General features: G+C 37.6%; 1 protein-coding gene across 1 annotated transcript in view; it reads right to left on the bottom strand.

The window, feature by feature from the left end:
- LOC150088380 (phospholipid-transporting ATPase ABCA3-like) overlaps nucleotides 1-19,180 on the bottom strand; it is a 433,767-nt gene that overhangs the window by 248,367 nt on the left and 166,220 nt on the right. The window contains exon 11 of the mRNA XM_090370142.1: nucleotides 391-545. Within this exon, the coding sequence (XP_090226268.1) occupies nucleotides 391-545 (155 nt within the window). The remainder of the gene's footprint in view (nucleotides 1-390; nucleotides 546-19,180) is intronic.

The raw sequence follows: 19,180 nt of genomic DNA, 5'->3' as shown, positions 1-19,180 counted from the left end.
CTTGGCAATTATGCTAACACACACACACACACACACACACACACACACACACACACACACACACACACACACACACACACACACACACACACACACACACATTTAGAAGCAAAGCCATTTAAAAATTTACAATTTGCACATTACAATGATAATTCCTTTTCAGCTTTGCAGCTAATGGATTAGTAGTAATTAACAATAGCTGCTGTATCAGATATCTAACAATTATTAACATCAAAACAATAATTTCATGGTGTTACATAGGAGCACAGCAGCTTGTCTATCACCTTATATAACATTATACCAGTAGTTCTGTACTTGGTTCTAAAACTTGTATTTATTTATAAGCACCAAACAATGAAAGTGTAGTGGAAGTTTACAAGATTAACTTACTCCAGCAAACAATTTCAGATGTTCAGCTACTGTTAATCTATCAAATAATATATTGCTCTGTGGACAGAAGCCAAGACTGCACCTAGCTAATGATGTATTTTTCAAAATATCATGTCCATTAATCATCACAGTACCACTAGTCGGAGACAAGAGACCTAAAAAATATAAATCAATATTGTATTAACACACACACACACACACACACACTTATATTTGCACAATTAAATTTATACATTTGCTATTAATTAACAAGTTTCTTTGTCAATCAGATATCAAAGATATAAAAGAACTGCAATTGAGATGTTAATGTATAAAAAATCATTAAAAGTTAAAAAGACAGTAACTATATTAGATCAAAAATAAAAGCAGATCTGTAAATTAACAGTTAATTAAAAACAAATATACTGTACCTGCCTATAAGACTTTTTATTTTATGGAAAATGACTAAAAAAACTAGCTTGCTTAGAAACATTCAGTTTCTAAGAAAGCTAGCCTTTTTTTACTGTGTGCCACTGCAAATCACACATAATTGGCAGGGAAAAAATGGTTGCAGAAATAATTGTGGAGTTAACTGAAATTCCAGGAAGCCTTACCCAACTCTAGCAATTGAACATCTCAATTAACAAACTATTTGAATTATTCATGTATGAGGAGTGGACTAAATGAATGGGAACATCAAATCACAATTTGACATCACCAAGACAAATGAAACAACCAACCATTTCCCAGTATGAAAAATTAGTGGGAGTCAGTGAAAAAAGGGGAGGAGTTGCCATATCCTTCAAGAAATGTGATATCAGCAATGTCCTTGGTAGTCTGAAGATATGACAGACTATGACATCAATAATGAATTTGACAGCTGGGGTCACATATTAGCCTTAACATTAGCATAGGCATACGATGCAAGAAAGCAAGCTTATACAGCATCAGCCAAAAAAAAAAAAAATAAAATAAAACCCTTCCCATTTTACCCATCCACTAACTCCAAATGTTTGTCTAGTTCAGCCTTCAATTTATTTAAGTTGTCAACTTCTACAATGACACATGGAAATTTGTTCCAGCAATCAACCACCCGCTAGTTAAAGGCAAATTTCTGCACATCTATTCTACAACTGTTTTTGCTCAATTTGAATTTATGTCTCCTCAGGCAATTAATCTGGGAAAGAGGAAGAATCCCATCAGCACTGAGCTTGCTAAAACCATTCAAGGCCTTATCACCTCAATCAGATCACCTTGCAGATGCCTAGTCTCCAGACACTGTAATTTGCAAAATTTAAGCCTTTCTTCATAAGAGCAACCCTTTGTTCTAGTCACTAATCTCATTGCCCTTCTCTGTACTCGTTCCAGCAGCTCTACATCCTTCCTAAAATGAGGCCATCAGACCTGTATGCAGTACTAAAGGTGAGGCTTGACCATTGCCTTATACAAGCGAATAATCATCTCCTTATCCCTGCTAGAAAAATTTCTGTATATCATTGACATGACACCAATGAACTACTCTTGCAGCCCGTCTGCACTGCTCAGAAAACTTCATATCTGACTGCACAATTACCCCCAGGTCCTTTTCATTCTCTACCACCCTGAGCGTAGTACCACACAATTGATAGGTTACCCTGGGGTTACTGCTACCCATATGCAGTACATTACATTTGTGAATGTTAAACTTCAGTTGCCACCTTTCAGGCCATCTGCTCATCTTTGATAGATCCTGTTGCAGTAGCGTACTGTCATTAGTGTCATTAATAACCCAGCCAACCTTCGTATCCTCTGCAATCTTAGACATTAAGCCTGATATACCTTCATCAATATCATTAATAAATACAGAAAACAACACAGAACCCTGGAGGACTCCACTAATAACATCAGTCCACGAAGAGCAGTGTCCATTGATTACCACTCTCTGTCTTCTCCCACTCAACCAACCAACCAACCCTTTATCCATAGCAGCAACTTGCCCTTAATGCCCTACTGCTCCAATTTGTACAGCAGTCTTCCATGTGCAACGGTATCAAAAGCCTTCCTAAGATCCAAGTATACGATATCAAAATTATTCTTTGCATCCAGTTTTTTGTGACCACATCATTGTATCCAATCAAATTGGTCAGACAGGACTTCCCACTAACAAACCCATGCTGTGTCGGAATGATAACTGAAGGCTTGTGTAGATGATCCTGCAGTGCTTCTTTAACCAGTGCTTCCATTAATTTTCCCGGAACAGAAGTTAAACTAACAGGTCTGTAATTACTTGTGTCACCGTTTGATCCTCCTTTGTGAACTGGACTCACATTTCCACATCTCCAGTCCAAGGAAGCTTTCATAATTATGGCTAAATGTTTGCTTACTTCCTTTGCTGCCTCCTTTAATATAACTGGTAGATCCCACCCCCTCAGGTGCCTTTCTTATGTTTGTTTTCAACAATTTCTGCTCCACTTTGCTCTCAGTTATTACAAAATCATTCAGCTCACTGTCAGAATTTAATACACCTCTGGCATTCCCCTCCCTGAATAACTTCCTCATGTGTAAATGTTGATGCAAAATACTCTTTCAGTTTGTTAGCTACCAAAGAAGGATCATCAACAGTTGAACCACTGATATCAAGTGGACCGATCTGATTCATCCCATTCCATACAGAATTTATATAAGTAAAGAATGTTGCTGTTTTTCTTAGCATTCTTTGCCAAAGATTTCTTGTAATCTACCTTTTCCTACCTAACCTCCTTTGCGACTTGATTACAGGGCAACTTATATCTACCATACACATCTTTGTCTCCTGATAATTTGTGTCCCATGCATTTTTATTCTCTACGAGTCCCATTAGTTTATCTGACATCTATTTAGGCCTGAATCTTGAACAATATTTCTTAATAGGTATGAAACTTTTAGTAGCTTCCACGATTAATTTCTTGAATGCTTCCCATTTAGAATTTGCTGTTGGTAACATCATCAGTTGGGCCCAATGTATAGAATATAACAACTGTCACAGACCACCGTAGTCATCTTTACGATAGCAAAAACCCACCCCTTTACCCCTAATGGTAGTTACCACTTTGAGTAAATCCCACATCAGTACATTGTAATCACTGCCACCTTTGTTTTATGTTGACATTTCATTTAGTAAGAAACTATGCACGCACGCACACGCACACACACACAGAAAGAGAGAGAGAGAGAGATTAGCACTAGTAGAGGCATATGATGCAATAAAGTAAGCTTATACAGCATTAACCAAAAAGAAAAAAAAAAAAACTTCCCATTTCATCCGTCCATTCACTCCAAACGTTTATCCAGTTCTTTCTTAAATTTACTTAAGCTATCAACTTCCACAATGACAGATGGAAGTTTGTTCCAGCAATCAACCACCCACTGGGTAAAGGCAAAATTTCTGCACATCTATTGTACATCTGTCTTTGCCGACCGGGCTAGCCAAGTGGGTAAAGTACCTGCCCGGCAACCCAAAGGTTGCGGGTTCGATTCCCGCCTTGGGCTTGGATCAAAGTACTGCAAAAACCTTGGGAGGTGCAATATGGCCGCAGAAGCCGATGCGCCAACAACTACCAAATCAAAAAAAAAAAAAAAAAAAACATCTGTCTTTCCTTAATTTGAATTTATGCCCCTTAGATGCACAACCTGAGCAAGAAAAAAAATCCCATCAGCATTGAGCTGGCTCAAAACATTCAAGGCCTTATACACTTTAATCTGATCACTTCACAGGTGCCTAAGTCTCCAGATACTGCAATTTGCAGAACTTAAGCCTTTCTTGATAATAGTATCCCTTTGTTCCCTCCCCCAATCTCAGTGCCCTTCTCCCTACTCATTCCAGCAGCTTTACATCCTTCATAAAATGAGTCTTGCAGACCTGCATGCAGTAATCAAGGTGAGGCCTGACCAATGCCTTATACAAAGGGATAATCATCTACTTATCCCTGCTAGCAAAATTTCTGTATATCCAATGTGCAACACCCAATGTGCTGCTCTTGCAGTCTGTCGGCACTGCTGAGAAAACTTCATATATAACTGCACAGTTACCCCCAGGTCTTTTCCATTCTCCACTATCCTGTGAGTAGTACATTAATTAACACAGCCAGTAACATTAATCTGGGGTTACTGTTACCTATATGTAGTACTTTCCAATTTGTCAATGTTAAACTTCAGTTGCCACTTCCCAGTCCATCTGCACAACATTTCTAGATAAATTTCAACAGCATACTGTCATTAACAACCATAGCAACCTTAGTTTCATCTGCAAACTTGGACATTAAGCCTGATAAAACTTCATCAGTATCATTGATAAATATAGAAAGCAGCTTTGTTGCCAACACTGAACCCAGGGGGATTCCACTAATAATATTAGTCCAAGAAGCGCAGTGTCTATTGATTACCACTCTCTGTCTTCTTCCACACAACCATCCCTTTATGCATAGCAGCAACTTGCCCTTAAGGCCATACTGCTCTGGTTTGTACAGTAGTCTTATATGAGCAACAGTCTTAATAGCTTTCCTGAAATTCAAGTATATAACATTAAATTATTTTTTGCATCCAGTTTTCCTTCATGTCCACATCATAGTATCCACTCAAACTGTTCTGACAAACTTCCCCCTAACAAATCCATACTGTGTCCAAATGATAAGTGCAGTCCTGTCTAGATTATCCTGCAATGCTTCTTTAACCAGTGACTCCATTATTTTCCCAGGAACAAAAGTCAAACTCACAGGCCTGTAATTACTCATGTCACCCTTTATTCACTCCTTTCTGAATTGGGATACATTTCCATCTCTCCAGTCCCCTTGGACTGGAGAGATGGAAATCTTAATTATGAGAGCATCCATGAGCCCATGGATGCTCTCATAATTAAGGCTAAGGTTTTGTTTACTTTCTTTGTTGTCTCCTTCAATATAACTGGATAGATCTCATCCATCCCAGGTGCCTTTTTTATGTTTAACTTCAACATTTTCTCCTCCACTTTCATCTGAGTTATTACAAAATAATTTAGCTCCCAGTTACAGTATGATAACCTTCTAGCCTCCATTTCCCTACAGAATTCTTCACATGTGAATGAAGGTGCAAAATACTCATTCACTTTTGTCATCTAAATGAGCAGGGTCATCAACAACCAAACCATCAACATCAGGTGGACCAATCTAATTCATTCCCTTCCTTTTAGAATTTACATAAGTAAAGAGTTCATGTTTGTTTTTTTTTCTCTGCCATTAGTCTCATTAGTTCACCTGGCCTAAACCTTGAACAGTATTTCTTAGTAGATATGAAACGCCTAGTAGCTTCCAAGATTCCCTTGAATGCTTCTGATTTAGAATTTGCTGTTGGTAACATAATCAGTTGGTCCCACTGCATAGAATTTAAAAACTATCTGATACCAATGTAGTCACATTTACAAAAGCAAAACCCTTTCCTTTATCCCTGATGGTAGTAACATATAAATCCCACATCTGTACACTGTGTTCACTGCCGCCTAGTGGTTCCTTTTTCTGAAAATTCTTAATGCATGAATAATCACTGTTGATAATCAGATCAAGAGTATTACTCCATCTGGTTGCCTCTTGAACATGCTTCTGTAGAAAATAATAATCCAATAAGTCCGCAAAAGTCTTGCTACTGTGTGAGTGAACAACCCACAAGTACTAGTAAATATCTGGCGAGCTAAAATCGCCATTATAATACATTTTGATTTAGTGGCGCACTATTTCTCTGTACAGTTGTCCATTTTACTTATCAGAGTCATTAGGCCTATAACACACTCCTACTCCTAATTTTGCTTTCCCAGTGCTAATGTCACACCAAACTGACTCAACATTGCACTGTACACCCATGTCAACTGGATGCATTGCCTTAGATTTTGTGTTTAACAGCACAACCCCTCTTTCCTTCCTATCCCATCTATTCTTTCTGTACACACTGTATTCCCTATATTCAAATTCCAAATTCCTTATGTTCTGACATGTCTTCTCTGAAATCTCAACAATGCCTGTCTGTATTTGATGTCTTACCAGCACTTCAAATTCATCATATTTATTTACTACACTCTGAGCATTGGTGTTCATGCAGGTATACATGCACTTCTTCTTACTCTTAGTTACCCTAACAAAGCCCATGTGTTTACCTGTCCCCTGATGACTACCAGCAGTTCTTGAAATCCCCATCACCTTGCTTTCCAGGCTGCTGCTCAGTCCAATAGAATCAATACAAGAATTAGTTTCACCTCTGTCTGGAGCTACTGTTAATCTATTAGTCAGGGAATCCCCCAAAGCTAGCAATTTTCCAACCCACCTAACAATTTTCTTGCACCCTTTCTGCAAATATTATTGTACCCTTTCTATTAAAGTGTATCCCATCCCTGTAGAAGCAGTCTCTCTCTTGTTAATAAACACAGACCACGCTGAGAAATATTCTACCCCAGGAGCCTTGCACAATCTCTCCAGGGCTGAATTGATTAGCAGGGCTCTCATCGTATACTCGCTCCTATCATGTCTGGGCAGAATTTCAAACGTTCCAAATTTAACCCTAACTCGAGACTTTTTTCTACATTAACATTTTGCCATGGCTAAAACAGATAATGGCTAAAGAGTCCAATGAGGAGAGACTGCAAATATCTGGCTACAAAGCTTGGTAAGTGGATACTTTTGAAGAAATTTAATTGAGATTTAAAAGACTGAGAGCAGAATAGTAAAATAAATGAAGGAGAAATTTTAAGGTTATAAAATAACTGATAAAAAGATAAATATTTATTCTTTAACAGCATGCTGAAAACTCATAGAGGCTGGTTAAAAAACAGCTATTAACTGCAACAATGAAAATAAAAAACCTATCACTGGCAAAGAAATATAAGGACTAGACTGATAATGAATATAAAAAGGTTCTGTTTAATGATGAAAATCAATTTTAGATGCAAGACCAAATGTGTCAATAAATGTGGCAAAAGAGCAAAAAAATATTTTGGAAATATTTCTCATTTTTAAGCTCCAGGGCTACTAACTGTAGTGCAAGATATAACGAATAGGAGAAATAAATTAATATTTAAAAAGAAAAACGAATTCAAAAATGGAAAAGCTCAGTCTAGATAGCATTGACATGTTTCAGCAAGATCTTGCACCACCAACTTCCAAATCACTACAGAAATTCATGGAAGTAAACAATACTGCATATTTTTGATTTCATATACCTGTCTCTTTAAATGATCCCACATGAAATAGTTGGGGAGACATGTTAGATGACAGCTGGTCATCTAACATGTTAGATGTTAGCTAGTCAAGCAACAGGGCCCCTATGACTTATCCATCTTTGTAGCCTTCAGATGAGCTCTCATTTTGTGGCTTAAATGGGCAGGAGCTTCATAATACACGAACCACATGATATGCCTTGTCTTCTTTAAGACATCTTTAAGCAATCCCAGCAAAATATCTCCAAAAAATTGTTGGCAAGCTTGACTAATCAGTCACTGTGAAAGAACATCTGGCTTGACTAAGTGATCACCAACAATACTGCAGCAGATGATAATAAAAAATTGCTCTTAAACAGGCCCTTACCATTAACAACATGCAGACTTTTTTTTTTGCTCATTAATACAAGTGATGTGAACTGATGATTCCATCCAAAGCAAAATTAATTTTCCAATAAACAGCATCTGGCTAACAAAAATCTGGATCATAGGCATAATGACAAAAAAGCCAATGACAGAACTGCTGCTGCTGCTGAGAGTAATGTACTAGAATCAATAACTGCTTTTTGCAGATGAAAAAGGTACAATTTCTGTCACCAAGGAATTTGGTAAACAGAAGTAAGGAACTTATAGAGCAGAATTTATTTGCTGAGTACTTGTCCACAGATTTTCAGGTACCATATTAAGCATTTCATTTTCAAGATCATCACAGTAGGCTTGCAACAGGACAATGTGTACCATATTGCCTTGCTCCAAATGCCAAACAGCAACCACAAATGTTTGACAATTTAATAATTTTCTGTTAGAAAAGTTATCATGGTATAACTGCTGGTTGATATGTTATTTAATGGCACAAGGGCTGCTAAGGCCATAGTGTGCCTGATTCTATTCCGTAGTGCAATTACCAGTTAAAATCTGTTAAATAATCCTATTTGTTTCAAGAAAACAAGGAAATCATCTAGATTTGCATCTCCAATCTCTAATCAGATGAGGTAATGTCAAAGTTTCTTGCAGATGTGAAAGTGATGTGAAAATTTTTAGTTTCGATAATTATTATAATGGTTGCAAGTGTAGACTGACAAAATGTACAAATAGGCAGATCTATCCCCCACATTAGTAGGTAAATATGGGTTAAATGTGTGTGCATTATATGCATCCTAGCCAGGATCACCTCCTCTTGCCTTGATCGCATGCTTGATGGCCACAAGTTAGGTTCATGTTTAAATCGAAGCAGCTTATTTCTGCCCTGAGCCTTCCAGATTTGCAACCATTGCTCTTTGCACACATTTTTTATAACTGATTTGTAGTCTGTATACAGCACTTGATAGTTAGGAGAGCTTGCGGTGATTGGATGTTTAGCAGCTTGATCATATTCATTTCCTTTGATGCCTACATGACCTAGTATCCAACAGAAAGTGAATGATTGGTTTGCAGCAGATAATGCATTTATCTGTGATCTGATTTGCTTCAAGATAGGGTGGATTGGCTTGGATGAATTTTTTAATGCAGTTATTGCACTCAAAGAGTCAGAATAGGTCGTTGTTTGCTTATAGGACAGATCAGTCATGTGATCTAGAGCTATTTTTATGGCAAACAGTTCGGCATTATAGACACTGCATTCCTTCAGAAGAGACACAGAACTAGAAAAGATAGTAGAAACTGCTGCTGTGCCTACCGTTGAAAACCTGGTTTAGGTTTTACTGGTTTTTGGGCCATCGATATATATACATGAAACCACAGAGAATGTTTAGCTATGTGTGCAGCATGGAGCGTCCTGATGGTGAGATCTGCTGCTTGTTTTTTCCCCCACCACTGGAAAGAGAGATCACAGACCGGTCTATACCTAGACGATGAACGGTCACGTGTGCTTGTTTTCTGAAAGATATGACCCTTGTCTAAATTCCAGCATTGTGTTAACTGTAACAACCTTATCCCAACTGGCTTGTTTTCTTTAGGTTTGTTGTGATAAAAGGTGGTCCACTGGGGTTCAAATATGTATGTCCAGATAGGATGAAAGGGAAGGCTCCGTATTTTTGCTGCATAGTTGAGTAGCAACATTTTCCTCCAAAGATGGAGTGGAAGTTCGTGTGCCTCTATATATAGACTCTGTACAGGAGATGTAGTTCTAAGCAGTTCTAAAGCAGTTCTAGGAGCACAGTGAGGGATAGTGTCTAGCTAATTTGGCTAGACACTATCCCTCACTCGCACTTTTCCTGGCAGAGTCATAGATTGGAGCTCCCTGTAATCCAAGCGAGATCGGATTAATACCTGATATAGGCAAAGCAGAGTGTATTGGTCAGCACCCCACATGGGTGAAGATAGTACTCTGAAGATATTTAATTTTTTCAAGCAAATGGTTCTCAGGTATGTGATGTGTTGTAAGAAATTTAATTTATTGTCCAGGATTAGGCCAAGAAATCTGATACCATTCGACAAAGGTATGGCAAGATTTTTAATTTGTAATTCAGGCTCAGGGTGGATTTTAAGTTTTTTACAGAAATGAGTACATTTGGATTTTTGTAATGATAAGCGGTAGCCATTGCAAGACATCCACAACTCAATTTTGTTAATTGAGATTTGAAGCTGTCTCTCAATAGAATTCATAGTTTTTCCTTGGCACGAGATCATGAAGTCATCTGCATAATGATATAATTCTACTGTGCTTGGAATATCATGGATAATATTGTTTATTCTTACTAAAAATAGAGTAGGACTCAAATAGATCCCTGAGGGAGCCCTTCCTCCTGTATATGGATTTGAGAAAGAACATTTAGATAACGAACCTGAAAGGTTCTGCCTTGGAGAAAACTCTGAATAAACAAAGGAAGCCTGCCTCATAATCCAAAGGTGTGAAGATCTCGTAAAATACCGAAATGGCATGTTGTATCAAAGGCCTTTTCTAAATCCAGACTTACCATAACTAGGTTGTTGTTTCCGACAAAAGCATTTCTGATGTTTGATTCTGATTTGGTCATCATATCTAATGCATATCTACTTTGCTGAAAACCATACTGATTTTTATATAAGATGTTATGTAACTCTAGAAACCAGATGAGGCACTTGAGAACTATTTTAGCATTAATATTAGCATTAGTAGAGGCATACGATGCAAGAAAGCAAGCTTAGGCAGCATCAGCCAAAAAAAAAAAAAAAACCACTTCCATTTCACCCCTCCATTCATTCGAAATACCTGTCCAGCTGAGCCTTAAATTTATTTGGGCTATCAACTTCCACAACAAGGGATGGAAGTCTGTTCCATCAACCAACTACCCACTGGCTAAAGGCAAATTTCCGCACATCTATCCTACATCTGTCTTTCCTCAATCTGAATTTATGCCCACTCAGGAGATTATTCTGAGCAAGAGGAAGAATCCCATTGGCACTGAGCATGCTCAAACCAAAGTTATTCCCTGCATCCAGTTCTTTTGTGACTGCATCATAGTATCCAATCAAACTGGTCAGGCAAGACTTTCCCTTAACAAAACCATGCTGTGTCCGAGCTATAACTGAAGTCTTGTCTCAATGATCCTGAAGTCTTCTTTAACCAGTGCCTCCATTAATTTTCCTGGAACAGAAGTTAAACTCACAGGTCTATAATTACTTGTGTCAGCCTTTGTGAATTGGGGTCACATTTGCACATCTCCAGTCTATGGGTACCTCCCAAGTCCAAAGGAGCTCTCATAATTATGGCTAATGATATAATTCTAATTGTTTGCTTACTTCCTTTGCTGCCTCCTTTAATATAACTGGATAGATCCCATCCACCCCCAGTTGCCTTTTTTATGTTTATCCTTAACAATTTTTCCTCCACTATCCTCAACAATTTTCTCCAGTATTTTCCCCCAAACAACTAGTTAAAGAAATTGGCCGATAATTAACTGGATTAGAGAGGTCTTTTCCTGGTTTAGGGATGGCTAATACAAGTGAATGTCTCCAAGAGCTGGGATAAACATGTTCCTAAAAAATTCTGTTAAAAAATATTAGTAGTTTGTAAAGCATTATCATTCAAATGTTTTAACATAATATAAAATATATCATCAGGTATATTTTATATTATGTTAAGCCAGCTGCACTATTGGGTGCTATATTAAGAGATTCTTTTAACTCAGATATTGTAAAAGGCTGATTATATGGAAGAGAGAGACCAGTGTTGAAATTTAACTTCTGCCTTTCTGCTGCCTCTTTAATTTGCCAGAATGGAGCATCATATGAATTTTCAGCTGATATTTTTGCAAAAGCTTCCACAAAGGCATTTGCTTTGTCTTTGGGGGAAAGACAGTTTCTGTCCATTACTGATCAATATAGGAGAGGATGACAATGGATATTTGCCATTCAGATGGATTTTCCTCCAGATTAATCTAGTATTTTTTGTGATAGTGGAAGCAAACTGTATCCAGGAATCTTTTTTGGATTTTCTTCTTATTTGTTGTGCTTTAGCATTAAGTTTCATGTGATTTATAAGGTTAACAGTAGTAGGATACTTGCGGAAAATATTGCAAGCTTTATTCTTTTCTTTTTTTGCCTTATTACATTCATCGTTCCACCAGTAGTTTTTGCACCTGCGTGGATGAGTCGACGACTGAGGAACAGCTTTATCAGCTGCTGCTAGTATCTGTTAGTGATATGGTCAGCAGCTTCATCTATTGACTTATCCTGAATGAAGTTTTTATCTAAAACTGCACTTAAGGAAAATTTTATCCAGTTTGCCTTTGTAAATTTCCAGCTTTGGTGAGTTTCTGGATAGGGGGAGGTAGTTTGGAATTTACAAATAATTGGAAGATGATTGTTGTTGTGGGGATTATCAATACTGCGCTATGTGTACTTGAGTACAGAGTGGGCGAGCAGATAGTTAGATCTATGGCAGAAGTATTTCCTGTGGGAAAATGCACATAAGAATGTGCACCGGTGTTCAGTAGAGTTAGAATTGTGTGTGTCCAGTAATGCTTCTATTAACTGCCCTCTTTTATCCATATGAAGACTTTTCCCATAATGGGTGGTGTTCATTAAATTCACCCATCAAACATATAGATGGTATCTGTTCAAGGAGCTCATCAGATAAATAGAAACAAGAGATAAAATTATTCCAAGTTCTATTCTAACAGCAACAACTTCTAAATTAGTTTTTAAGGGGATTTCCCTAGATGGATTAGTAATGGATAATAAGACCATTACATCTCCACGGGCTGCAGTTGTTGCATTCCTGTCATGCCTGTACAAAGTATATTTCTTTATTGAGGGAGTCACTTGCGGAGTTAAATATGTTTCCTGTAAACAAATGCCTGCTGGATTGAAATCTCAGATTGGGTCGTAAAGTTCATCTGTATTAGTAAGTAGTCCTCGACAATTCCATTGTAAAAAGCACTGCATTATTTAGTTTTAGTGGGAGGATGATCCAGTTGCTTTTTAGAGGCAGTAGGCTTATGGCGATCTTTTTTAGGAAAGGTAGGACCGTCCAGTGTCCATGACTTCAAATAAATTTCTAATATAGGTTCTTCTTCTTGAGTTTTGTCATCTACGTCCATTTCTACCATATTAATTTGGTTCTTGTTAGTGGATTCTTCTTTTGCCATCCTGGTCTCACTTCGGAACTTGTAGTAGTTACGTCTGGTCTCTATTGTTTTGCTTTAAAGCTGGCTGAGGAGCTGAAAGCTGAGGTCTAGCCCACTCAGCAAGTGATTTGTCAGGCGGAATTGAATCAATGGTTTAAGTAGCAACTGAACCATAATTCTTAGTAGCATTTGCATATATACGTGCTGGAGTGTCTTTCACTATTTGTCGTCTTGCTTCATGATGTTCAACTTTAAACTTCTGTATTTTTTTCTCCAGCTTCCATAATTCGCAATTTTTGGAATATGCAGGATGATTCCCCCCAATTTGGGCAAACTGGAGATGTTGCATTACAATCTGTTTGAACGTGATCTTGGGATCCACATTTTGGGTATACATTGTTTCCTCGACATGTTGTCTGAGAGTGTCCGAATTTTTGACATTTATAACAGCGAACTGGATTTGGAATATAGGGGCAGATATGGCAATTTAGATAACCGGCTTTAACAACATTTGGTAAGTTTGGCGTATTGAAAGTGAGTATTATACTACGGGTTGGAATGAGATTTCCATCCCTAAGAGTCAGAATATGGCAGATATGGCAATTTAGATAACCGGCTTTAACAACATTTGGTAAGTTTGGTGTATTGAAAGTGAGTATTATACTACGGGTTGGAATGAGATTTCCATCCCTAAGAGTCAGAATTCACCTAGCTTGTACCACCTTTTGATCTTTCATTTCTTGCACAAGCTCCTCTTCCTGAATGGGATCTACAGTCAATAGATCCCATTCAGAGATAACACCTTTGGAACTATTTAGGGTTGTGTGGGGAGAGATTTTAATAGGAATTCCCCAAAAAGTTGTAAGCTTTAACAACAGTTCAGAATGTTTAGACTGTGTCATTTCAACTAGTAAATCCCCTGACTGTAACCTTTTGACCATTTTAGGTGATCCGGCAGCATTTTCTAGGAATCTCTATATCATAAACAGAGAGAGAGAGAGAGTTTACTCACTGGTTGACTAGTTAACGAATAGATAATAAGAAAAGTTGGATACTCTGGTTGGTCATTGTCATTTTTTAAGCGCTTAATTTGTGCATTACCCTGATCAGAATTATACCAATCTTTGGTATTTGAATAGTTTTCTTTATCCATGTCAGCTCCTTTTCCATCCAAGTTACCGGCCCCGCCACATGAGGGGGGGGTGCAGGAGCAGTGCAGCTTGTGGCCATAGGAGTTAGTACAGTTGGTAAACTAATAAAGAGTAAAGAAAAAGGTTCTTTCCTTTTCATACTTTTAAAAAGTAGAGCTAATTAATAAAAGGACTTATAAAACAAAGCAAAACAAGGAAAAACTCGCTCTAAAAAAATCCTTCTAGGAAGTCACAAATCGCTTAGCCACAGAAACGCTTGGCACCCGGGGCCGGTATAACTGCTTTTCTTTGACTGAATTTCTCCCAGGGTCGTGTTCAGTCTTAGCTGCAATATTTTCTCTTCCAACATCCTTTCAGTTATGTAAAATCATTTAACTTCCAACAAAGCCATGCTGAGAGTGGGTCAAACGAGGCTCTTGCCTCAGGTTAAAAGCTGAAAGAGGTGCCAAAAGAAAGATTAAATAATTGCCAATGTTTTCGATTTTATGTTTTGATTATTCCAATTGGTTTATCATCTTGCTTTTGCAAGACAAAAATCTTTGTCATGCCACTGTACAGATATAGAGCTCTGCACACTAGGGCTATCTAAGGCACCATGGTTGTCGCCCGACACTGGTTGTCATTTTTATAACCTCAATTTTAATTTTTTATTAAAACATGTATCAGAAATATATTTTAAATAAGTCATATTTTTTTTAATTAAAATTTTTTTTTTAATATTTTAGTGGAGGGCACAATTTTTCATTCTTGCCTCAGGTACTAAAATGGCTTGTCAAAGCCCCTACTACCAAACAGTATCACATAGACTTCTGGTATTCTAATCTCTGAAAAAATTTTCATATGTGAACATAGGTGAAAAAGATTTATTCAGTTTGTCAGAAATCTATACAGGAGCATCGACAGTTATGTTGTTCACATCAAAACAAACCAACATAATTCATTCCTTTTCTTTGTGTTAATGTAAGCAGAGAATTATGAGTTATTTTTCTTTGCACTCTTAGGCAAAGACCCACCTGATTAACCTGGCTTAGCACATCTGATTCTTGGGTATTTAAGTGAGGCTTCTGTGTTTCTTGACGTCATAGTCATCCCATACATTTTTTATTTTTTGCCACTAAACCCATCAGTTCATCTAACATCCATTTTGGTCTGAATCTTCAACAATATCTCACAGTTGGTATAAAAAGCTTAGTAGCCACTATAATAACTTTTTGGCATTTCCCATTTGGCATTTGTTAGCATCAGTTGGTCCCAATGAAAAGAATTCAAAGAAGTCTAAGCCCACTATATCAAAAATTTACCATGCATTTAAGAAGATTCAAGTACAGAGGAACCACTATACATACATCTTCAAGTAGAGGAACAATTAGTGGTTCCTCTACTTGAAGACTGGAGATGTGCAAATGTATCCCCAATTCACAAAGGGGGATTGAAGGGTGACATGAGTAATTACAGACCAGTTAGTTTAACTTCTGTTCCTGGTAAAATAATGGAGTCACTAGTTAAAGATGCATTGCAGGATCATCTAGACAAGACTGCAGCAATAATTCACACACAGCATGGGTTCGTTAAGGGAAAATCTTGTCTGACAAATTTGATAGGATATTATGATGTGGTTACAAAGGAACTGGATGCAAAAAATAATTTTGATATCGTATATTTGGATTTCAGGAAAGCTTTTGACACTGTTGCGCATGGAAGACTATTGTACAAATTGGAGCAGAATGGTATTAAGGGTAAGTTGCTACAATGGATAAAAGGATGGTTAAGTGGGAGAAGACAGAGGGTGGTAATCAATGGGTGCTGCTCTTCTTGGACTAATGTTATTAGTGGGGTCCCACAGGGTTCGGTGTTAGGTCCACTGTTGTTTTGTATATTTATCAATGATATTGATGAAGGTATATCAGGCTTAATGTCGAAGTTTGAAGATGATACAAAGGTTGGCAGGGTTGTTAATGACAGTAATGGCAGTGTGCTACTGCAACAGGATCTGGATAATTTGGGCAGATGGGCTAAGAAGTGACAACTGAAGTTTAACCTTGGCAAATGCAAAGTACTGCATATGGGTACCAACTGTGTAGTACTACACTTAAGCTGGTAGAAAATGAAAAAGACCTGGGAATAATTGTGCAGTCAGATATGAAGTTTTCTGAGCAATGCAGGCAGGTTGCCAGGGCAGGTCATGGGGTTTTGTCAATGATATATAGGAATTTTTCTAGCAGGGAAAAGCAGGTGGTTGTCCCTCTGTATAAGGCAATGGTCAGGCCATTGCCTTGAGTACTGCATACAGGTCTGGAGGCCTCATTTTAGGAAGGATGTAGATTTGCTTGAGCATGTACAGAGAAGGGCAACAAGATTGGTGAGGGGAATGAAGGGATCCTCTTACCAAGAGAAGCTTAAGTTCTGCAAATTGCAGTGGCTGATGAAAAGGCACCTGCGCGGTGATCTGATTGAGGTGTATAAGGCCTTGAATGGGTTGAGCATGCTGAATTCTGACGGGGTCCACTTGTTGAGATTACGAACCTAAGGGGGCATAAATTCAAATTAAGAAAAGACAGATGTAGAATAGATGTGCGGAAATTTTCCTTTAGCCAGCGGGTGGTTAATTGCTGGAACAAACTTCCATTTGTCGTTGTGGAAGTTGATAGGTTGAATAAATTTAAGGAGGAACTGGACAGGCATTTGGAGGGATGGTGTGATTTTTTTTTTTTTTTTTTTTTTTGGCTGATGCTGCATAAGCTCATACACTTGCTTTCTTGCATCACATGCCACTACTACTACTACTCTACTTGAAATATTGCTTACTCTTGTTGCCTCCCTTTGTAACATGTTGCTAGAGAAAGCAGCCATTCAAAAAATACAGAAATCAAGACATTATTTACATGTGAATTTATTAACATCAACATAAAAGCTAACAGAAATTTACTGCTGATTTGGAAGCATAGCCCTATAAATCAAACCTTTACTTTCTTCGTCTAATATTTGTAGATCTTTTAGAATCAGTGATTTGGCACAGATAAAATATTGTAAATAGCTAGTGTGACAGTACAAACCATGTAGGTGGCAACAGACAGTTAATTTATTATCTATTATAACTACTTAGATTTTACAAACGTTACGTTTTAACTTAATATATATAACTTAAACTTGATAGGAGATATGAAATTCATAAAACGTTAACTCGATAGAAGATAAAACTTGATATTGAAATATATATATGTTGTTTGTTTGTTATTTAGTTTTTAGGAGCATTAGCAACTAAGACCATGTTGCTCTGGGGATATGCGGTGGTCATTCCACGACCTTTCCGCATCCTCCGTATTTAGTGCTCACGGGCTCTAACCCCGGTCTAATCAAGAAGCCTGTGCTATGCACTGCTGCTCCTGTCCACCTGGCTACGGAGGTGCCACATATACACACACATATATATATATATATATATATATAAGAAGCGTGTGCTATGTACTGCTGCTCCTGCCCACCTGGCTACGGAGGCGATATATATTATTTAAGATGTTAGTTATAGTGGTACAGTCTAATGGTGTAATTATAATCAAAATTTAGCAGGTTATAGTGTATACCGAAAAAAATAAAACCCGTACGATATAACGGATGTAATGTTTAATCTTATAAGATGGCATTAATCGGTTCTGTGTTGGTTTATTAAATTAAATTTGGTATATTTATTATATTCAGTTTATTGATTATATTCATTTATGCATTTTACATACTTTGGATATATATATATATATATATATATATATATCTATTATATATTAGAAATAATATTATTTCTAATATATAATATTAATTCGTCACAGATCCAATTGATACATTGATTGATATGGTTGATACATTGAAAGGGTTAGCCCTTGAAAAAGTCCCTTTCAATGTATCATATCGCCTATAATTAACATTTTAATTGTACATTTGTATTGCTTATTTTTGGCACATATATATTTTTTCCAGGTTACGTTGGGCACCCGTATAGGTTTTTGGTTTTTCTTGAGAAGCTATCTTACTAGCTTTCATTTCATGTTATACATTATAACTTAACTCAAATATATATATATATATATATTTGGCTGATGCTGCATAAGCTTGCTTTCTTGCATCAAATGCCTCTACTAATGCTAATGCTAATACTGAAGGGGGGGTTGATGGTCCTCTTAATCACAGCCTTTTGAAATGTACTGCTTGTTTGATGTTTGTGGAGCTATCAGGAAAGGGACATGATATTGCCGAGGGGGGGATGTCTTTGTGTGTGTGCTCAATGTAAGGAGTGTTAAGAAGTTAGGCACCAACTCAGAGTTGTTATGGGCCTTTAGGAGAGCTTGAAGAACAGGGAAGATGCCCTCGAAGAACTTAAATTGGGGGAACCATTGTGCTCTCAGCAGCCCATATCAATGCCAGAGCTTGCACTTGATCATCGGGCAGCACAGCGGCAATCCCCGAGGCAGAATGCACGGGTCCCACAGGAACTAGTTGTAGTCGGTGACTCTATTGTCAGGAAATTGGGGAATATATTGAGAAGAAAAGTATAGGTGGAAAAGGAAAAGGGTATGTCTGCCAGGGGGAAAAGTTGATGATGTTGTAGAGCAGATATCATCTTTTAAGGGGGGAAAAAAGTGATATTGTATACATTGGTACTAATGACATTAAGAGTAGGAGAACGGCAGAATTACTTAACAAGTACAGGTCAAAGTTAAAAAAAAACCATGAGTTCGGATTGAATTTGAAAGTGTCTGCAATTCTGCCAAAAAAGATAGGAGGGAGTATATGATGAGAGCCTTGTCAATTAATTCGGCCCTAGAGAGATCATGCAGGGCTCATGGGGTGGAATTTTTCTAAGACTGGTCTATGCTTGTTAACAGGAGAGACTGCTTCTACAGGGAGTGGCTACACTTAAATAGAAAGGG

This window comes from Mastigoproctus giganteus, chromosome 3 (genome assembly GCF_048544385.1).
Source record: "Mastigoproctus giganteus isolate SK-2022 chromosome 3, ASM4854438v1, whole genome shotgun sequence".
Taxonomy (NCBI): Eukaryota; Metazoa; Arthropoda; class Arachnida; order Uropygi; family Thelyphonidae; genus Mastigoproctus; species Mastigoproctus giganteus.
Note: the sequence above shows the minus strand (reverse complement) of the source record. Positions and strands in the feature narration are given on the sequence as shown.